The sequence below is a fragment of the Syngnathus floridae genome, chromosome 1, assembly GCF_059516105.1.
Source record: "Syngnathus floridae isolate MCC-2025c chromosome 1, RoL_Sflo_1.0, whole genome shotgun sequence".
Lineage (NCBI taxonomy): Eukaryota > Metazoa > Chordata > Actinopteri > Syngnathiformes > Syngnathidae > Syngnathus > Syngnathus floridae.
In genome coordinates, this window is record NC_142413.1 from 7,397,200 (window position 1) to 7,418,126 (window position 20,927).

Genomic DNA, 20,927 nt, shown 5'->3' on the forward strand with positions numbered 1-20,927 from the left:
GTCGGCGCTGAGAGCCGGGAAAGGGGCGGCCAAATTCGGTTTGTTTGCCGCCTTGCACGAGGCTAACCCGGCTCCATGCTATCCGTGGCACCGCCCCCTCTCGCACTCAATATCCGTCCGCGGGAGCACGGAGCGCATCACAGGAGTCGCGCGCACTTCCGCGGCCAAGCCTGCCAGAGCTACACTTCACGGAAACGATTAGGCTGCACTCGTTGAACAATATGTGTCGTACCATACTTGCAACGCTTTCCCCCCACGACTAGTACGCAATTAAAATTGAATTGTAAACTATTGTGACGCATTAGTAATTCTACTAGGGCCAAATTGTGGTTTTATGTCTGCTTTCCAAGGATATCAAATTAATGCAGAAACGGCTTTCAAAAAGCTCAACAACTTTAACTTAAAGTCCCTGCACAGGACTAGTATGTATATCATGAGTGTATATGTTGAGTGAGGCAAAACTGGGCACTAGTTTCACAGTATAGTTACGTTTAATCACATACAGTAATCCCTTGTTTATCGCGGATAATTGGTTCCGAAAACCACCCACGATAAGTGAAATCCGCGAAGTACGGTCACCAACAAGAAGGACTGGGCAGGCTAATGAGTTAGCGGAAAGATGCTAATCTGCGATCGTGCTAACACGCGAAAACGGACTTCTAAAGGAATGTAAATGAACATTTGGAGCAATACTACGTTGTTCTGAAGGTTAGACACATGTGTCCTCAATTTAGAAGTTTAATTTTGACTTTTAAATGTTTTTTAAATTTGGAAAGAAATCTGCGATGTAGTGAAGCCGTGATAAACGAAACGCGAATTAGCAAGGGATCACTGAACTAGTAGACTGAAAGTAGCACCCGTAGGGTAAAAATATTACGAGCAGCCCAAGCAGTCTTTCTACTGGTGTTGTTATACTTGTGAGAACTGTGTTTTGGGGAAGCTTTGGCTGCCATCCAGAAGGCCATATAATGTTGTGTATATCACTGTATCTCACATTGAAAAGTAGTGAACAACATGAAAATCAAATGTATAGATGTACCCCCATTGTTGATGCTACAGTTTGAAGTCCCCTAGATGTATGTGGACAAACCCACATCTCACACTAAGTACATACGTATGTGACAAAATGAACATGAGCACATCATCATTTTATAGGTTTCTACATTTTGTGACATTTTTATTTAATGGTGTGCCATGTGATTTAAAAAAAATAAAAATCATGCATCTAGAGTCAAAGATTGGGAAACCCTGCACGACGTTATTTGCGCTGTTTTATGACAATGTGAATAGCTTTTGTTTACGTGAGGAGGTCACTTGTCACTTGGCAGACTTTGTGGCACACAGAGGCCACTATACAATTGCAACATTACGCGTATCCAGCCATCCATTTTCTGATGTTTGCCCACTTTGCATGTCTGTGCATTTCAGTGATGTGGAAGCAAGAATCCGAGGCTCACCTTCAGGCCTGTACTGAGCAATGATGGTGACGGTCTGTCCAGCTCTCTTCAGGGCGGCCGCCGCCTGCTCGTGTGTTGCGTTTCTTAGATTCACTCCATTCACCTGCGACCAAAACAAAGACTTTCATCGATCATTTCAATTCGGGAGGATTGTGTTGTGATTAAGAAAGTTCTAAAAGACAAGTTGCAGAGTGGAGGTGATTTAAGATCGAAGTTCTCGCAAATAAATGATATACAGCCTCGATATCAAAGTAGGTTATTTTACATTCGGTGGTGGTGCTAGGTACGATGATCAATTTTAACTTTGAATGTACACTACCGTAAGTACTCGGGTGTGAAATAAAAATCCAATCATGTTTTTGTTCAATTAAGTAAAGCATGAAAAAGACTACCCTCAAAATATTTTCTGTCACTATTGATATTTTAAGCGGAAATGTTTAACTTTATATTGTATTTTATAAAATCACACAATGATGACGCAATGTAATAGAATGTCAAGAATTAAACAGTTCTTATGTTTTGCTGCAGTTAAATGGACATTGTGCTGTCCCTTTTGGCGAGCGTGATTTGCTCACATGGGGGCAGTAGAATGCATGTTTGTTAAGCTAAATGGACTTCTACAATACAGAACTTCTACTTTAGAGCATCTCACATTTTGCTCACAAATCAAAACTAGTGTCTGGAAAATTTCAAAAAGTGGATGTACTTGAGCAAACGTCCAGTGTATCTTTACTTCAGTTTAAGTAGAGTGCGAGTTGTTCTTCCCGTGACAGGGACAAAAAGAAAAAATCCACGAGGATGTACTGACAGACAGAATGCGGTCGCCTCTCCTCAGCTCGCCGCTCAGGTCAGCCGGTCCTCCGGCTAGAATGAAGGAGACGAAGATGCCCTCGCCGTCCTCCCCGCCCACAATGTTGAAGCCCAACCCAGTGGAGCCCTTGTGGAGCAACACCTTTCTCGGCTCCCTGACGAGACAAAAACGAGAAGAGCCGCAGTGTCAGCCTGAAGAAGTAAAAAGTGAAAGGAAATGAAAATAAAGAACAGTCTCCTGGGCAGCCATCTGTTCAAGTACATTACAAAATATAACACGTAACGCACTTAATTGCAAGTTCTTTCTTGTTCGGACACGAGAGTGAACGCCCGCTGTGGTGTGGTTCACCTTTTGTACCCTTGCTATATTGCAAATATTGAAGTCATCATATTGGCCAAATGGAGTTGCACACCTTCATTGGAGTACCACGCTCTGCTCCAACATTCAGAGTAGCACATTGCAAAAAAAAGATGAGAGGAAGAGGCAAAGAAGGTCCCCTACTAATCTGACCACAATGGGAAAGGGGAGATTCTATTTCGGAGGTTCCGCTGCAACTTGATGGTGGATAACATAGATCTCTCTCTTTCTGACATATAAAACCCACACAAGTGTTTCCAGGCATCATTTTTCCCCACTGCCTGGAGTCACACACTCACAGTCATCAGCACCCACTCAAATGAACGAAGGCCGACAGAACAACCAGACATCCAGCTCCATAGACAACCCCCCCCCCCACACACACACATACACACACTACCACCACTCAATCGCCGCTTTTTGCATTAAATGCGATGACTCAGTTTCCAGAAAGGCTTTTGAAACGGTCTCTATTTCAGGCCACTTTGAAGCGCCATTACTCGCAAACAAACACACACACATGCACAAAAATATTAAGGCGGTCCATGCCACGCTGGCCTTGCGCACACATTTAATAAGCAATGAAGACAACTTGCATTCATGCTCCTTTGTATGCATGCACACGCAAACGCACATTCCTTCCACCACAAAAACACTGCATGGTTCCTATTAGTGTTTTTTTTTCCCCTTGCAGTCCAATTCCATCGCCATCCCAACTGGCTGCGCTCAAAGTTGCCATTACAGCCATTTCCCCTCCTCCCGACCGAGGCAGCATTTCACAATTTTAACATTCAAGGATGGGGAAAGCCTTGATTATGGTATTCAAAAGAAAAGTGTGAAAGCTGTGTTTGGAAAGATCAGGTCTGGAAGTCCGATAGCAAACATCCACGGTGGTCATTTATGTTTGTCAACTTGAATACAAGCATTAATGTCACAGACAAATCTTTTGACAGACAAACAGAAGCGTCACGTCACCTTGGATTTGAGACGGATTTTTGCGTGGATTAGGCGGTGAACCTCTCTACTTGTCGCGTTTAGTCACCTGGCATTCGAATCGAGTACGTTACGGTATAAACCAAGTAATGTGTCATGAATGTGAGAAAAGATCAGGGAGTTAATGGCAAACACTATTTAAAGCCACACTTGATGATAGACGCATATCCAGAAAGGATTTTGACATCAAAAACTATCTTCGTTGACCAGATAAATGTTGACACCTAGATGTAGCTCTTACTCCAGACTAAAAAATAAATAAATAAATAGAACATCTCGAAACCTCCAAACGTACGTAACTGATGTGACTTCATGGCCATGATCCCGATTCAACACGAGTTACCTTCGGGTTCCAATCTGACGGCCGCTTCGGGCGTAGCATTTTGGAGGCTGTCTCCTCCCCAGCGACACAGAGGACGAGACGTTGACGGTGAACATGGCTAGCGGTAGGTCGCCTTCTTTCGATCTGGCCTTCCTCTCAGAGGCGCGTCACTTTCACAAGTCCCGGCCGTATCTCATGACCGTGTTGTGTGATGGGAACCAGCCCCAAACACTCGCTGCCCATCATCATTACCAGAAAGGCTTAACATTTAACCCTAACTCGCACGGAGGGAAGTAACTAAGAGCAGATACTTTTTTTTAACTGTGCTTGAACATCCCTGTAAAATGAAAATAAAAGTCTTTGTACATTTGACTCACCACAAACAATCCTGACAAATTTGACTTGAAAAAATAATCACCAAGCATTTGAAACAAAGCATTAAAAAATAATGATATAACCATTCTCTCTCACAATAAAATATTAATCGATCGACCTGGGGAAATAGATGCTACTTTGTGTACCATCCTTATGCCAACAAAAAAAATACATTATAGTCTGCAGGGGCTAGAATATGACACGAGGTTATAGCCCAAAGTCCACACAGTGGCTGTTGTGCCAAAAATATAAATAAATAAATAAATAAATAAATCCCGCTCCTGTCTTTCTATTCTTCTCAAGTCCAACAAGCTAGCTAACCACAAATCTCAATGTTAATGCTAATGCAAACGAAAGGCTCAAGTTCTTATAGCGGCACTTCAAACCAAGTGATGCACTTGCACGCCATATTAGCCCCGCCCCCGACAGCCACAAACCTGAAAAATGGAACTAGTGAATATAAAAGTTTAACGCTACAACTCCACAAGTGAATACGGCATCAAACACAATCTTTTGCACATTCTCAGCAATTATGAGCACAGCGTAGACAAATTCATTTTACTTGCGTATTTAACAGGACAAACGCCTTGCAAGCGGAGTTTCATCGCACCAATACCGAGTCCTCCTCTGTTTTGCCATGTCAACATTCCAATGTGTCAACCTCTTGAGACACAGCAGTTAGGAAGATTCCCAGAAGCCCCTTTGCTAAATGTAAACACCGCTCACTAGTTTTAGGGCCTTTAATTTGACACTTCTACACTCTTTGGTGAACTTGATATGTTTTATAAGTAAAAGACAATATGTGGCACCAAACATGTTACAAACGAGGAACATTGCACAGACAAAACTGTGCACTACGCAGTTGACGACGACATGCTATGCTGTAAGTAGCATTAGCGCCATTTTAAAATTCTACCAGTTAGCATCTAATGCTTCTTTAGTGGAACTTGTAGCGCACAGATTTACAACTCGGGCACAGTTTTTTTTCACGCGCGATTAGTTATCAACATGGAGTTACCTAACAAGTATGCCAAAGTTATCCAAAGAGCGACCAGTACGAGTACCTGGACTGTAGTAAGCAGCTCATCACAAATATTAAATAAATGCACAAAATGGCTTTTGATAGCACAACTAGTGGTGAGGCACTACCAACTAATAATCAGTAGAATTTTATATGTCATTAGTACCGGTAGTGCAACTGTTAATCGCGAACCCAAATTGTGCACTCTTTGAGAACTTTGTAATACTATGCTAACACCTAAGCTGGATATCAAAATATCGAACAAACCGTCAAAAGGCTTTACTTATGTCAGTAGCGTGCCATTTTCTTGTTCTGGTTTGGCATTTGGCTCATTTACATTTCGGGCTTGTCGCTGTGACTAAGAATAACGCGTGATGTCTGATTAACACCTCAGATGAAGACTCTGCTTAATTTGCTGTGATTGCTTTCATTTCGGCGCCTCGTTTTCCACCTTTGCGTCTCTTAAAAGTATGGCAAGCGAAAGGTCAAAGTGTTCCTCGTTATCCATGCATGAATTTGTCGAGTCAAAGCTTTTTGTGTTTGCGCGGATGCGAGGTGCATAAAGGTGCTGATTAGCTCGCCCGCTGCTGCAATCTGAGTGCTTCTTGTGTTTCGAATCTGACCAAACATGTTAAATAATGAAACTTTTCCTCACAGTCTTTGCCTGAGAACAGGCCGCCGGTCTTACTGGTTCCATTGGATTTGTACAAGAATGGCAGAAAGGAGTTTTTTCATCCAAATATTTTACTGTAATTCTAACTTTATGATTGTGTTAGTGTAGGTTAGTTCCCAATCAATGTGTTGTGCTATGTTGAATATGCTATGCTATTTCTTTAGAGAAACTAGTCTTCGTTATTTCTTTAAAACAGTCACCTCGGCCCTGTCTAATACAAAACTTGTATGTTCATTCTCCAAGGCGTGGGCGACAACAACGTTGGAGTATGTTAGAATGGGCAGAAGGCCGCTATAGCGTCTCAGTCATCACAATCAACCTGCTCCACTTGCGCACTTACTATAGCAGGCATCTAAAATTAGCCTTCTTGTGCTGAGAGTCGCAGCGGTGGGTATGTACCGAGATGTCTGCTATCCCGGATGGAGGCCGTTGCTCATCTGCTGCACGTAGCACGGCGAGCAGGCTACAGAGGTGCTAATTTTTCCGGGTGATGGTGAAGTTGGATTTACATTGCGGCTCTCGGTACTCGAGGCTATAAGAAATGCGCCGGTGACTGTGACGCAATCCCCGGAAGGTAGCAGCAAAGCACTGTTTTTGAGCAAATGAAGCTCTTCAACTCACTTCATTAGAGTGGCTTTGCTTTAAGAGGCCACAAGATGGCAGCAAAGAACTACATGTCTCCAAGAGAAAGGTCACAACTCACGTCAACAGAGTTGCTTGGCATTAAGATGCGAAAAGAAAGGAGCCAAAGCAATAATTGTGAACACAAAACTGTAGTACTAGCTGACAACTGTTTGCATGCTAGTAGTGACATCACAAAATTTGACAGCAAATGGACTTAATCTGGATATCACGGATATGGAATAACTGCTCAAACGGCTGAGCCTATTTTGACTTTTTTTTTTTTTTGACTGCTCAAACGTTTTTCCATGCTGCCCTACATACTTTGACACAATTTTATTAAAGCTGCGGTTCAGAGTTCACACACGAACACACAAGCACATGCACACACAGACATACAGAAACATCAGGGTTCACAAAGGGATGAAAAATGACTCAATGAATTAATACTTGGCCATCTGCTAATGTCACACTCAGGTAGACACTACTGCAGATATGATGTACAACGCAGATGAATATTATCCACCCCTCCGCCCCCCACCTTCAGGAGGAAACTTGGCCCGAGACAGAGGCTTTAGGTTTATCAACGCCTCCTGACAGATGGAACGGAGCAGCTTGTGGGAGTGCGAAAGCCCTTTCGGCTCCACTCCTCCCGCAGAGATGTGCTTTGCCAAAAGCGGGTACGGCTCACTTTTATGTAAAAAAATAAAATAGCGGACAAAAGGGCAGAAGGTGCTGCTTTTGGAGTGTCTGTTTCATCGTCGTGTAGTGAAACCTTTCAAGTCGAAACCCCCTGAAGTGGCACAATCGTTACGCATCATTTAGATGATGTCATTCGGCGGACCCTTAACTCGACGTGTGCTTTTGCTAAACGGCATTAAACCTGGTTTACAAGCGGTGTCATGGGAGAACGCTGCCGCTTTCGCCAACGTGTGACGTCATAGTGAAAAGGTCTGGTTTTGAGGAGAGGAGGGTTAGCTGAGCAAGGCGTGACAGACTAGGTTAGTACCTGCCAGAGAGGGGGAGTGGAGCTTGGCACAAGGGTGCAGGGGAAGGACAGAAGCCTCTGAAGAGAGCCTGGGGACCTTTGCCCTCCCCAGGCTTGTGGATGACACTGTAAATTGGCTCAGCCCGGCTGTGGGGGTACAGGAATCACAGTGAACGGGACAAAGTGTAGGACAGGAAGAAAAGCACGCATACCAGAGGTGGGAGCAAGTCACGCATGTGTCAACGTCTCTGTCCTTCACTCAGTTGCATTTCTGGAGAAATTGGACCTAACTAGACATACCAGTTTTACACCGTTGCAATTACATAAAATTAGGCTATCGATGATTAACCCTGTGCTGGTTCACCTTTGTAAACAATGGTTCATTTAGAAATTAATGGTGGCTGAATTTGTCCGAGTCCTCGTTTTCCTACAAAAAACAAAAAACAATGCCATCGTTTTGAAGTTATGTTGTTATAATTTGAATTGGCTATTTGATATCTTTGACTATGTGACAATGAAGATATGCAATCATAAATGAAATCAAATGTGCGGGAGGAGGGTTCTAGTATTTTGTTGTGCTACACAAAAAGTAGCAATTCTCTCAACAACAAAACAAATGTCACTAACAATCTTGATTTTTTAATGTCAAACAGGCAAGACTTGTCATGTAGTTAGAGTCAAGTCCAAGTCAAGCGAGTCCCAAGTCCTAAAGTTTAAGTCCGATTTAAGTCAAGTCATGTGACTCAAGACCCCCGCCCCCACCTCTGACACATGGCAACAAAAGATGCGACATACAATGTAGACAGGCAGGCACAAAAGGACATTACAGGGCCACGGGACAAGACCACCGCAGTAACATACTCCGACGCCTGCATGCACACGCACACACAAACGTACACACAGGGAGCCTCCCCCTCCAGAGCTGTGGGTCAAGATGATTCAAGACCTCGCGGGACACTCCCCAATGATGATGCTACTATTTTCAAGTCTTGGGTTTAGGAGGTCAAAGGCACCACACACTGTCCAGCTTTAACTCAACGTCAACTCCCCGTACTGATCTTAGAAATGCAAATCCACATTTGCTGGGCTTCACCAGGTGACTGAACATGTGTGTCTCGTGTTCACGCCAACCACACGGTGACAAGAACTGGACGACAGTGACCGAAAAGAAAACCCATGCAGGACTTGAAACTGGCAACCCTTACATACTGTTTAGCTCAAATTTGACCCATTTTGACATTTGTCAGCAATAATAATGGCCTCAAAGTCACCCTGAAATTTGACGGCTTTTCCTCAAGTGTCCCTAAATATATAAAACCAAAAAAAGAATGTCAATGCAATTCTTTTGTTTTATCACAAAATGTTTGTACGCTTTCTTCATGTGGCTTGGCTTTGACTTTCAACAGTGTGTTGAATCTACGATACGGGTGAGAATAATGTTGGACCTGTACACAGATGTGTGGACTTTTTATGTGACGGTGGGAGCTTAAAAAAGTCCCAAGAAGTGTCTGTGTTCTGACCACATTTGACCTGTTGGTCTTGGAAGAGTCATGGTGGGATGTTTGAAACAGTATAACGGCGTAAAAATGATTATACACACTAAACCTAAGGAAGGGAAGTCACACAAAAGGTCAAAAGGTGCCTTGACGCGGGTGCGAGATCTGCACCTTTACCTTTCTCACAAACATGGATTAAGAACAGCCATTCATTTATCAGTGATACTATATGTAGTACAAAGACGATTATGGTGAAAATAGTTTTTACCTGAGTCAAAATTAATCAAAACATGCAACTCGCACGAAAAAGGAACAGTATGTAAGGGCAGAGAAACTGCTTTCACAATATGTGTTGTGACACATCTGTTCCACAACAGCAAAAAGAAACCAAAAAAAAAGAGACCCTCTGCCTCGATCTCCAAGCAAGCTGTGTGCTTGAAATCTTTGCAGTTGCAATTACGCGTCCGTGGGGGTTAAATAATGCAAAGGGAGGCAAGGTGGGAGTCATCCAGCCACAGTCGATGTACTAGTGTGCTCTTCGTCCTCACTTGTAGGACCCCTTTAGCCTCCTTGTAGGACAACAGCATGTGTTTAGTGAGGTGAAACTGTCCACTAGTAGACACTAGTCACCCACTGGTAGCCTCTTGGACCGTACTGGCAGCAGCAACATGCCCACTGGTAGTTTGGCCTGACTAGTAACACGCCAAGTCATTCTACCAGTGCACTGAATGGTCTTCCTAGCAAATTACAAAAAGCGTCCTAGCACATGGACCTTAAGCTGGATGCCAAGAATAGAATAAGTGCTTTCCATGGTCAGCGACTTACCTGGTGAAGTCTTCCTCGCCGAGCATGTGCCGGGGGACAGGCGAGTACCTGGACGGGGTGACCTGGGGCGGCGGGTAGGGCGGCTTGGGCTCCATGGCACCCATGTAGTTGTGGCTCACGTGGTTGTCCACCATGGTGGGGAAGGCTGGAGGGAGGGCCAGGCCAGTAGGGGGAAAGCAAGAATGATTACACCATAGGGGACACAGGAAGTTAGTCAAAAGGAGGAAGACATTTTTTTTTTTTTAATAATTGACGCTTTCAATTAGTTTCACTCCATGTTAGAATGGAAAACTAAATATAAAGAGTTATATGTTGTGCAATAGAGGGGCAAACAAAGCGAGTATTGATGTAGTAGTAAAGCTTTAAACAACTATTTGAACATGCCCTGGAGCAACAGAGTATATAACAATAGTCACAGGCATTTATTATTCATCCTTTACTACACTTTAGTTGTGATTAAGTCCACTTTAAATCCTGATCAACTGAGCATGTGTGACATGGAGGAAAAGGCCCAAAAAACAAATACAGTCACAAAGCCAGTGTGCTTAGTAAATGGCTTGTCAAAGAAGAGTTTGGAGACATTTCGCCTTGAGATTGTGGGCTCCCATGCGCAGGTGGGATGTGAGAAACCGGCCACACTCAGTAGGAGGCAGAGAACTAAGCTTGTTGCTGTGGGAAGAATTGCCTGCGTGTGTTTGCGCGTGTGTGTGCGTGCGTAGTGTGTATAATAGTCACGATGTGGGTGTCTTGGGCGTTTTTGTTCAAGAGAGCAATGAACCAGTGCAAGAAATTCATGCAAGTTCATCACTCCTCAAGATAAAAAGACAGCATTATATTATTAAGAAGTGTCACACCATTGTGTTATGTAATGTGAGATTTATGTAAAGTGTATTTGTAGAGAAGTGGGTCTTTGTTTACGTAGTAACACATTTGGAGATGCTATTTTTTGTCACCACTTGGTTAACATAGTGTTGATACAATCTCATTGAATTGCTCCAAGAAATATTATTTCGTTATGACAAATAATGTCATTTTGTTCATTTTTCTATACTTCTATGGTATAACAATAAAAGACTCGTCCACTAGATGGCAGAAGGTCCCATTCGGATAGTATTGTAAAATGACAAATCCTTATACGAAGCGAAATTACACATGCAAACCTCCATTAAGGCTGATGATTCCTAGTTTTTTTTTATTTTCTTTTAACGAGATAAATAACACTATTATATTTTACTTTATAAAATAAACATATTAATGACATATATAAATATAATTTCAGAAATTAAACACACAGACATGTTTTTGCAGTATAATACAAACACATGGAGGCAAAGACAGCTCCTTAGTAAACTGCAGTGGCAGCAGAGGATTCTCCACAGAGGATAAATAATATATGCCTGTGAGTATTGTTATATGGTGAAAGGGGCTTTCATTTGTACAGCTCTTTTCTACTACCTTAGCGACTCAAAGCGCTTAATCACGGTTTGCTCATGTACCTACTGATGACGCAGCATCATGAGCAACTGGGTTCATTATAGCCTTCGTGTTGGGGGAGGATTACTCAACCACTGAGCCCAATAATATCTGTTTCACCCCTGTTCACGTATGTTTTAAATATCTGTTGCATGAAGGGTTAAAACACCGCAAAGCTAGCCATTAGCTCGTCTATGAGGTTTTACATTAAGCTACTTAGAGTTATGTGGTTTGGTTTCTTAATTTATATAGTACCTTTTTGGTTCATTTTTGCATGCTAGTCAAAGCAAAAAAAATGGCTTGTATGTTGAAAAACTCTTTCTGTCTCTATTTGATTTTTTTCCATTGAAATGTACACCCCAGACATGAATTGAAACACGCGTGGAAAGAGGAGTTAATAACAACCCCATTAGACATAATATTAATACTATTACCACCATTAATATAATTACTCCTGTTTCCAAGCGGCTATTCAATATTACATGTTATTTATTTTATAATCAGTATAATAAATTGATAATGAGTCAAGTCTACACAATCAACGATGTGACAATTGATTACTTTTCTGACTATCCCTAATATATAAATGAAGACGACGAAGTAAATACGTACTGCTGGAATAGTCGGGCGGGGCGTACATGTCATTAAGGTGCACGGGTCCCGGCTTGGCCACCTTGAGGTAAACCATATCGGACGTGTTTTTCAGTGCGGCCACCGCCTCTTCGTGACGCACGTCCTGAAGCACGATGTTGTTCACCTGGAACAGAATACAAGCCGTAAGAAACCTCAGGTCGGGGTACACACGTATTTTAAATTTGCATCACTCGCAACTAAAAACTCGTAAAAAGCCTTTTCCCGTGTCGCCCCAGCCAATGCGCTCACGGCTCCAAGTGCGATTCGGGGCATATTGCAACTGTGTGAGAGAAGCCCACAGTTTGACTGTGTTGGTGTGTGCGTGGTGAGAGGAAATATGGGAAATATATAAGACACATGAGGAAGGTCTTACAGCAAGCAGGCGATCTCCCGTCTGCAGCCGTCCATCTTTTTGGGCGGCTCCCCCTTCGATGATCTTAGTGATGTAGATGCTGTTGTCACCCGGGATGTGCTGATTGCCGATTCCGCCGGCAATGCTGAATCCCAGTCCTGGAATGTTGACGTAAAAATTGTTTATCATTGAATGGATGGATGGATGGATGGATGGATGGATGGATGGATGGATGGATGGATGGATGGATGGATGGATGGATGGATGGATGGATGGATGGATGGATGGATGGATGGATGGATGGATGGATGGATGGATGGATGGATGGATGGATGGATGGATGGATGGATGGATGGATGGATGGATGGATGGACAGATGGATGGATGGATGGACGGATGGATGGATGGATGGATGGATATGTAACAATAATTTTCTGACGACATGATTCTTGTTTGAGCTTTCAGAATTAGGAGGGAGAGCTGTAATATAGTATTATTTCAAGAACAAAGAAAATATTATGAGAACATAATTTAGAGTTTATAAAAGAATAAAGTTGTCATATTAAAAGAAACAAAAAATGTTTGCAAGCATAACTTGTAGAATTAGAATCAGAATTGCTCTTTTTGTCGTTCTACACAGTCCGTCAAAATTTGAGCACTGCTCTGTTTGGTGCAAAAAGCAAATTAAAATAAAAGGACAAGATAAAATGTGAACATGTAAAAGGATATGAAAAAGAATACCTAGTATTTAGTACTAATTTTTCTAGGAAAAAAAATTGACAATCAGTATTTTCAAAAAACACAAGTTAGAATTGTATTAAGAATAATAAATAATAATAAAATCAATGGGAATATTTGGACAACATTATCATTAAAAGAATATATCTATATCAGAAATTTCATAAAGAAAAAATAAGCAATGAGACAATATAGAAGTTAATATTGGTTGGACCGTAGTTTTATTTGGCCAAGGGTAGCCACAGTAAAGCCAAAAGATACAATGTGATGCACAAAAATATATTATATTCGATATATTTGATATATTTAAAGAACTGAAGGAGAAAATAATAAAATCATATAAACATGTTCAGCCTTAGGAAGCTTTTTGACATTTGCATTCCCGCAGCTAAAGTGGTTGTGTGTGCGTTACCTTTGGGCCCTTTGAGCAGGTTGACCTCGAGGATGGTCTCGGGTGGGGCCTGCCTTCGCCTCACCAGCAGACGCACCACCGGCCCCGCCTCCTTCAAGGCCTCCACCGCCCGGCTGTGGACCACCTCCGACACGTCTACGTCGTTCACGCGGAGCACGCAGTCGTTAACCCTGCGGATGTGTACGAGGAAGCCTTACGTTGTTGTGTCATCGCTACAAATGCTGCAGCCAATTTCAGTGATGCACTGGATATCACACAAAATAGTAGTAATGTTACAATAAAAAAGTTGCAATTTGACAATGGAAGAAGATAACTTTAAGGAAAAAAGTAGTCATTTCCTGATCAGACGTGAAGAAAAATCAGTGTTACCCGAGTCTCCCGTCCATGGCTGCCGCTCCTCCCGGAATAATCTTGGTGATGAAGATCCCCGGATCGTCAGGAATGTGCGGATTATCGATGCCTCCAGCGATGCTGAAGCCCAGGCCCGAATTCCCCTGAAAAAACATGGGAGACTAATGTTGCAAATATTCTCATCATTTTAGAAGAACTCGTCACTTTTCAACAAAAACACATTAAACTGCTTATAGTAGCTGCAAAAATTCCATCGTTCAATGACTGCTGCATTGATGTAGCACATAACCAAGTAGCCATATAGCACTAACTTACCCTTTCCAGGATGATCTCCTCATACTTGTACATGCCATCGCTGCCGTTCACCTGTGACACAAGAAAAGACAAAAAGCTACTTAGCAAGGCTGGCTTGTTTTAGGCCCCCCCCGTCATACACACATGTTCATCTTCAGTTTAATTAAAACATGGGAAATTCTTTTGTAAGTCAGCACAAAAAAAATCAACAGTTTTATCACAGGACAAAGAGGATAAAGAATATATGCCTGCCAGAGTTGTATTGTCTTGTTGTATTGGCTGTTCAAATATCCCTGCCCTCAATAGTCCTAACGACAACAAAACCGATGCTAGTTTTGTGAGCCTAGCTGTGGAGTTTTGCATTGTGATAGCTTGAAGCTCGTAGACTTTTATGGTTGTTGAATCCACATGGTGCAATTCTCTTGGTTTCATGTATTGCTTGTCTGTTTTTTTTTGTCTTGTTACTTCTTGTATTGCTCAGACTTTAAGCAAAACAAAATCACCCAAACTCGAAAGTTGAGTCACTCGTATCTCAAAGCAGCACTGCACACCAAAACGCTTCAGCAAAAATTCTCACATTTTGAACAGTTTATGGTCAAATAAAATTGGATTTTGACTTTATTCCTCGTCTCGGCCGTGACACTAAATCTGTAATGGGGAGCCCTGGCAAAAACAAAAGGCTGGGTTAAAGGTCAAATGTATAATGGATGTGGATGTTGACATGGCAAACGTCTACGCACACACATTCACACACACACACACACAAACGTGGAAATGGACTATGTGTGAGGGGGGAGAGAGAGAGCGAGAGAGAGAGAGAGAGAGAGAGAGAGAGAGAGAGAGAGAGAGAGAGAGAGAGAGAGAGGGAGGGAGGGAGGGAGGAGATACTTACATAAGAGGCTGCATCAAGTGAGTCTGCGTTGACAATGATGGGGGGAGGGTTGGCCTGTGAATATGAAGAGATACACATTATCTCAGCAGATGACGGCGGCTGCACACCGGACGCCATGCGCACGCACACACATGAGAAGGTGCGGGAAGGTGCGAAAGGCTGAAAATGACCACAGGGGCCCGGAGACCGCCAACAAACACAAAAGAAAGCGCACACACACACACACTTAAATATGGGGCAAACATTTGTGCATTTTATTCGATTACGATGAACAAATAAAGAAAAAAAGAGATTTGTTTCATTGATTTAAATAGTTTTGACTTATAAATTTGATTTATTCGAAAGACATTTTAGCAAAGTAAAAAAATGCGAACGTGACTCAATCTGTTAATTTATTGTGACTAATTACATTCAGAGATTGTGGGTTCGATTCTGGCGCCGACCCTCCCTGTGTGTTCTCCCCGTGCCTGTGTGGGATTTCTCCAGGTACTCCTGTTTCCTCCCACATCCCAAAAACATGCATGGTAGGCCGATTAAGCGCTCCAAATTGCCCGTAGGTGTGAGTGCGAGTGCGGATGGTTGTTCGTCTCTGTGTGCCCTGCGATTGGCCGGCAACTGGTTCAGGGTGTCCCCCTGAACATTTTACTGTACATTTAACATGTTTTCAAATTCTGATTCCATGTGATTCCAAATAAATCAGCATTATGGAGTGAAAATGATGATGACAATGATGATGATTTTTCAACAAGCTTACTTTCAGCTCAATCATAATATGATATAATACGATGTGATGCGATATATGATGATTATATAATTTTTCATAATAGAATAACTAAAAATAACAACATCATACTGAACATTGTATTAAAAGCAAATAAATGTACACGCATGTAGTCTCTATTTTCAACTGTGCTCTGAGTAGCAGTCAAAAGTCTGGAGTGACATTTAATAAATCTTTGACCAGTGTGTGTGTTTGGCGTATAGAAAATAACCGCATCCAGTGTTAAAGATGAAAGAGGTCATATTTATGGCTGAAGGTCAACACACTTGTATGCTATACAAAGAAGAGCTCAGGGGAGAGTCTTACTCCTCTGGATACATGTGAACCCCCCACATAACATCTGATGTCAAAATGGAATTAGAATTGAGCAACCTTCACAATACTAGAAACAAATACTCTTTGGGAGTATTAAAGATTATAAAAGTAAATATGAAAAATATCTGAATTTCAAGAGAATTGCAACAAGGTGAGTTGAAACACAAATTGCATGTTTGTTGTCTCAAAACAAAACAAAATGAACCAAAAAAAGTGGCACCAAGTGCATCATGGGATTTATAGTCAAGAAATAACGTGGGAATCAGTAAATCCAGACACCAAGTCAAGATATCAGTAAAATAAAACAGCCGTCTGACACAAAAAAACGCAAGATAATCTCAGCACAAATAATCTCAACATGCGTTTGTTTAACATTGAGCAAACAAATCAAGTACCTAGGATTAGACCGGATTAGCGCCCCCCCCCCTCCCTCCCCCAGTTCTTAGAATGGTCATCCACATTTATCTGTCGGCCGCCCTGAGGAAGAAGAATACGCTCAATTTGAAAGCATGTGACTAGAGAAGTACCAAATCTTAGAACACATTTTTGGCTGTCTGTGCTCCAGTAAGGCCATCGAGGACCAAATAGCAATTTACGGCATCTGGATAATCCTTTGATGGGAAGTAGGCTAAGGATTACAGAGGTCAAGTCAGCGGCATTTCACAGATTGATGCCAATCCAGGTTGCACATGCGCCAGGCTGCACACACGCTGGAGGCATTGATCTAAAAGCCTACATCAGAAATCAATCTATTTTTTCTAGATTATTGCCAAGTAAATTGTAACCTTAATCCTCTAACACTGACTGCAACTAAAATGTGAACGGAAAAGAAAAGGTAAAGAGCAAATCATGGTAACATGCAAAGGAGCTAAGCGGGTAACTCATTGCAGGGGTGTTAAATGGTTAAAAAAAAATTACATGTGCAATAAACATAATATAAAAATCCAATGGTAGTCCACATGCAAGCCTCATAAGAACACAGAAATACACAACGATGCATAAATAATAGAAAGAGTCAACTTTACATAGCGTTAACCTAGTGTATACGTGGCAAATGTGTGGTTCACTCTGGAGACGGTGACGCCACCCACAGAAGTGAATGCAGGGCACAGGCTTCATCCCAATTGTTAAATAATCAATGGGTTGCCATGGCAACCACTGCCTGAACACAGCATTGGCCAGCAGGCCTACTTTGCAGCATCCCCCTGCTGCACCTCGCTGCTCGCGGCCCTTTTTTTTTTTTTGCCTTCCTGCGTTTCCTCTTCACGTAGATGCTTCAACTCAAAAGCTTTATTTGACAAAATCTTCATTCATATACAAACAGTCATTATTTTTCAGCATTCTGTCACTTTTCAATGCCCTGCTCGACAAGCTCGTTCAATAGAAATCTTCCCAGAATTCCACATCTCATGTCATGAAATTCCCATTAAAATGAATTATTCTTCCATATTTGTGAACTGATTCAGACCATCTACAATTTCAACTGCGCTTTCAGGACATTCTCGGAACCATTTTTTATATTTCTAATATTGCTGTATTGTTTTTATTTCTTTAAAAAATTTACTTGACAACATTCCCAAATCTATGCATGAATGTTAATAAATGTACACATTCCATATTCATATTACGTATTCCTCAAATGAATAAAATAATTTATTCAAAAACATCCAACTTGAAATTGTTCCACTCTTTCGGCGCGCATTCACGCCAAACTTTTCATTAGTCCTCATTACTAAACTATGTAAGCATTTCACACACGAACCCAAACTATATCATTCTACGTATATATCATATATTGACATTTCAACACTTCAGTGACTTTTTCTGACACCCCCCGCCCCCCATCAGTTTCTCAGTAAGTCAAATGTACAGTATTTAGACAGCCCTAAATCTCAAAAGAGTCATTTCTGATCACAGGGTCACAAATATTAACGACACCAAAGTTGCCAGGTCTTAGTCACAACCAATCACGGCTCACCAGTTTTCTGAAGCTGAGCTGTGATTAGATGTGACATGAGACCTGGCAACTGTGATGTCATTTTCAGTCGACGGCAAGTGACGAAATGGTTGCCCCCTGAGATGGATAAAAACGAGTGGATTTTGCTGCTTAACTCATCTTCCACAAAAGTCAATATCAATCAGAACGCTGTGCTTAGACTAGTAGGGGAACATATAACATATCACACTGTAAAGCGCACTTTTGGGTCGACTTCCTTTATGCGACCAAATCCTAAACTAAACCATACAATAACAACCGCTAATCCAAAACTAACATGTAACACAGTAACGGTAAACCTTAAAACAATTGCGACTTTATAACACACACGGAGGAGCAACACATACTGTAAACCAAAATGAAATGAAAACCAAATATTTAAACAACTAAATGTTCAACTAAACCACATAATAACAAAAGTCCCTAGCACAATGCAGCGTGTATTGTGAAAGGCAATAGACGGGCTACGGGACATTAGCTAAGATGCTACAATAATTATTAACCTTAAAGTAAGCGCTACTTTAAACTCAAACGGAGCATACAACCGTACTCACAGACATATATACTGTATAATCTCTCGGCTCCGCGGGGAAAAAATGATTACTCAAGGTTAGTAGTAGGGTACCTTCTCTTCCTCTTTCTTTTTTTTATGATGGTGTGCCATGAGACTTTTTCCTACAGTAAAATAGAATATGCACCTTGGCTCGATAAAGCTTAGGAAACACTGATATATGAGCGTCTATAGTCAGCGTTGCTTGCTCACTTGGCTGTCATTGGCCCGCCGCATGCCACGCTGCAGTCCAATCAATAGCGACTTAATTACCATGCGGCCGACATCTCATTCACGGCGCGGCGTGGAGGGGTCGTGCGGCTCAGGGGGATGCGGCGGCGAAGGCCTTGCGAAAGGATGGGTGCGTCGGTTGTCAAGAACAAAAGGCGCACTAATGAGATGATACGCTGAGAATCTCTTAACCATAAAGGTCACCGGCTTCCTTTCCGTCTCTGCCGCCGCAACACGTGCGCAAATCAGCTATTTATTTATTCCAATAAGCAGCCGCGCTGAAATTAATTACGACGACCGTAAAACTGCTCCATTAAAGCTCCAAAGTTCTCCGATAGGATGGCTGTGATTGAGCATCGTGACTGTGACTGTCGCCCCCTCATTGACCCCCCCCCTCCCCACACACACACACGCACAACCCCACAAGGCCCCACCTCGTCTTCCCCAACACAACACACATCGACAAGAGCGTAATTAATTAATAGTCCGTCACAGCTGTTGGCAAGCCGCCCTCATCTTCATGCGGCGTTGCAAACGCACGCTGTGGCTTACTGGATGGCAAATGTCACCTTCAAGGGAAAGAGAAAAGGGAAAGTCGAGAATCTGCCTTTTTTTTCTCTGCAATGTAGGTCTCTGGGTGTTGTGAAAAAAAAATAGTCCAAATGTTGAGTAAAAGTTATTATTTTTTTCTTTGTTTATGTGCCTGTGCTAGTTACATAGAGAGGCAAGAAAAACTATTAAAATCTCTTTCACTAGATGGCGCAAGGTACAATTGACACCCATAGCCGTTGATACTGTACAACAGAATAATCGCTACTAAAAAGACCCAGATTTCTTTATTAGCAAAATGTTGGCAAATGTGTTACTTGTGCAAAAGTTGTATCAATTGACGCAATCCAAAAAGGTTTCATTTTGTCTCGATGCTGTAAGATAACGGCAAACGACTATTTTTTGTCTTTGGAAGGCGAGTTTTTTTAGTGGAACACTAAAACACAAATCAAAGAATTGTGAAGCACAGGGGTCATACTAGTTGTGTAAGGAGACATGTGTCATCCTTGTATTTGAACAAATCCAAAATTTGCACCCATACAATGCTCTTGATCAGCACATCCGCAGCCAGGACAGTGAGTCACAGAATAAGATTTAGCACATCAACGCGGCGAGACATCGGTGACATCACACCATTCCGCCCTCGCCAACATGGGAGGTCAGCGAAGCAGGGTCGCCTCCCTCGCAGCGCTCGACTCGAGTCACATGACTTGAGTCGTCGGTTTCCGGACTTGATGAATGAAACACAAGCCTGAACTTGAACAAGACTTGCCTGCATTTTTAGATTTCATTTTCGCAAATGCGGCACTGAGCTGCATCCGATGCAATGAAATGAAGAGCACGAAAAAAGTGGCAAAGAAGGTATGAGGGAGCAGTAAAATTGAAAAAAATGGCCAACCATTGGCTTGAAGGATATGATCCAATTTCACTTGGTAAGTTTGAATTGGATTATTTTAATGTCTTTGCTCTATCTACTACGTATGTCAGTGATGTTTCAGGACAGCTAAAACAAGTAACAAGTACAATTAAATTGTGTCGCCACCTGCTGATTTTCACACGGAGGAATGAAAGCTACACTAAGAGTTCACAAAGAAATGCAGATTTCACACCTAGTACTATATTTGTGAGTAAATTGATTTACTACAATATATATGGGGTAGCTGGCCTTGAGATTTTTGCACTGAAAAATGTGCCTTGACTCAAGAAGCACTGACTTGCACTATATGTCTACCATTTTGAAAAAAGAAATGAAAGTCAAAATATCATCAACGTTTCTGGCAAATCAGACCGAGTCGTTCTTCACAGTCAGTCCTTTTGATCAGGCTGATGAGAAGAGATTCCGCTGAGCGCATGCACAGCTTGGATTTGGCTGATTACATAATTGGACATTTTAATGGCGAATATTAATCCGCAACAGCGCA

General features: G+C 42.1%; 1 protein-coding gene across 9 annotated transcripts in view; it reads right to left on the reverse strand.

Moving 5' to 3' along the window:
- dlg3 (discs, large homolog 3 (Drosophila)) overlaps positions 1–20,927 on the reverse strand; it is a 47,413-nt gene that overhangs the window by 16,447 nt on the left and 10,039 nt on the right. For 3 of the 9 annotated variants that reach the window (XM_088393461.1, XM_088393424.1, XM_088393435.1), the window contains exons 2-11: positions 15,085–15,138; positions 14,214–14,264; positions 13,917–14,041; positions 13,548–13,717; positions 12,419–12,555; positions 12,024–12,169; positions 9,940–10,101; positions 7,640–7,765; positions 2,266–2,422; positions 1,458–1,560 (exon numbers count right to left, since the gene is read on the reverse strand). In XM_088393461.1, coding sequence (XP_088249587.1) covers positions 1,458–1,560; positions 2,266–2,422; positions 7,640–7,765; positions 9,940–10,101; positions 12,024–12,169; positions 12,419–12,555; positions 13,548–13,717; positions 13,917–14,041; positions 14,214–14,264; positions 15,085–15,138 — 1,231 coding nt within the window. The remainder of the gene's footprint in view (positions 1–1,457; positions 1,561–2,265; positions 2,423–7,639; positions 7,766–9,939; positions 10,102–12,023; positions 12,170–12,418; positions 12,556–13,547; positions 13,718–13,916; positions 14,042–14,213; positions 14,265–15,084; positions 15,139–20,927) is intronic. The other 6 variants (XM_088393490.1, XM_088393480.1, XM_088393442.1 and 3 more) reach the window with 5 other exon arrangements.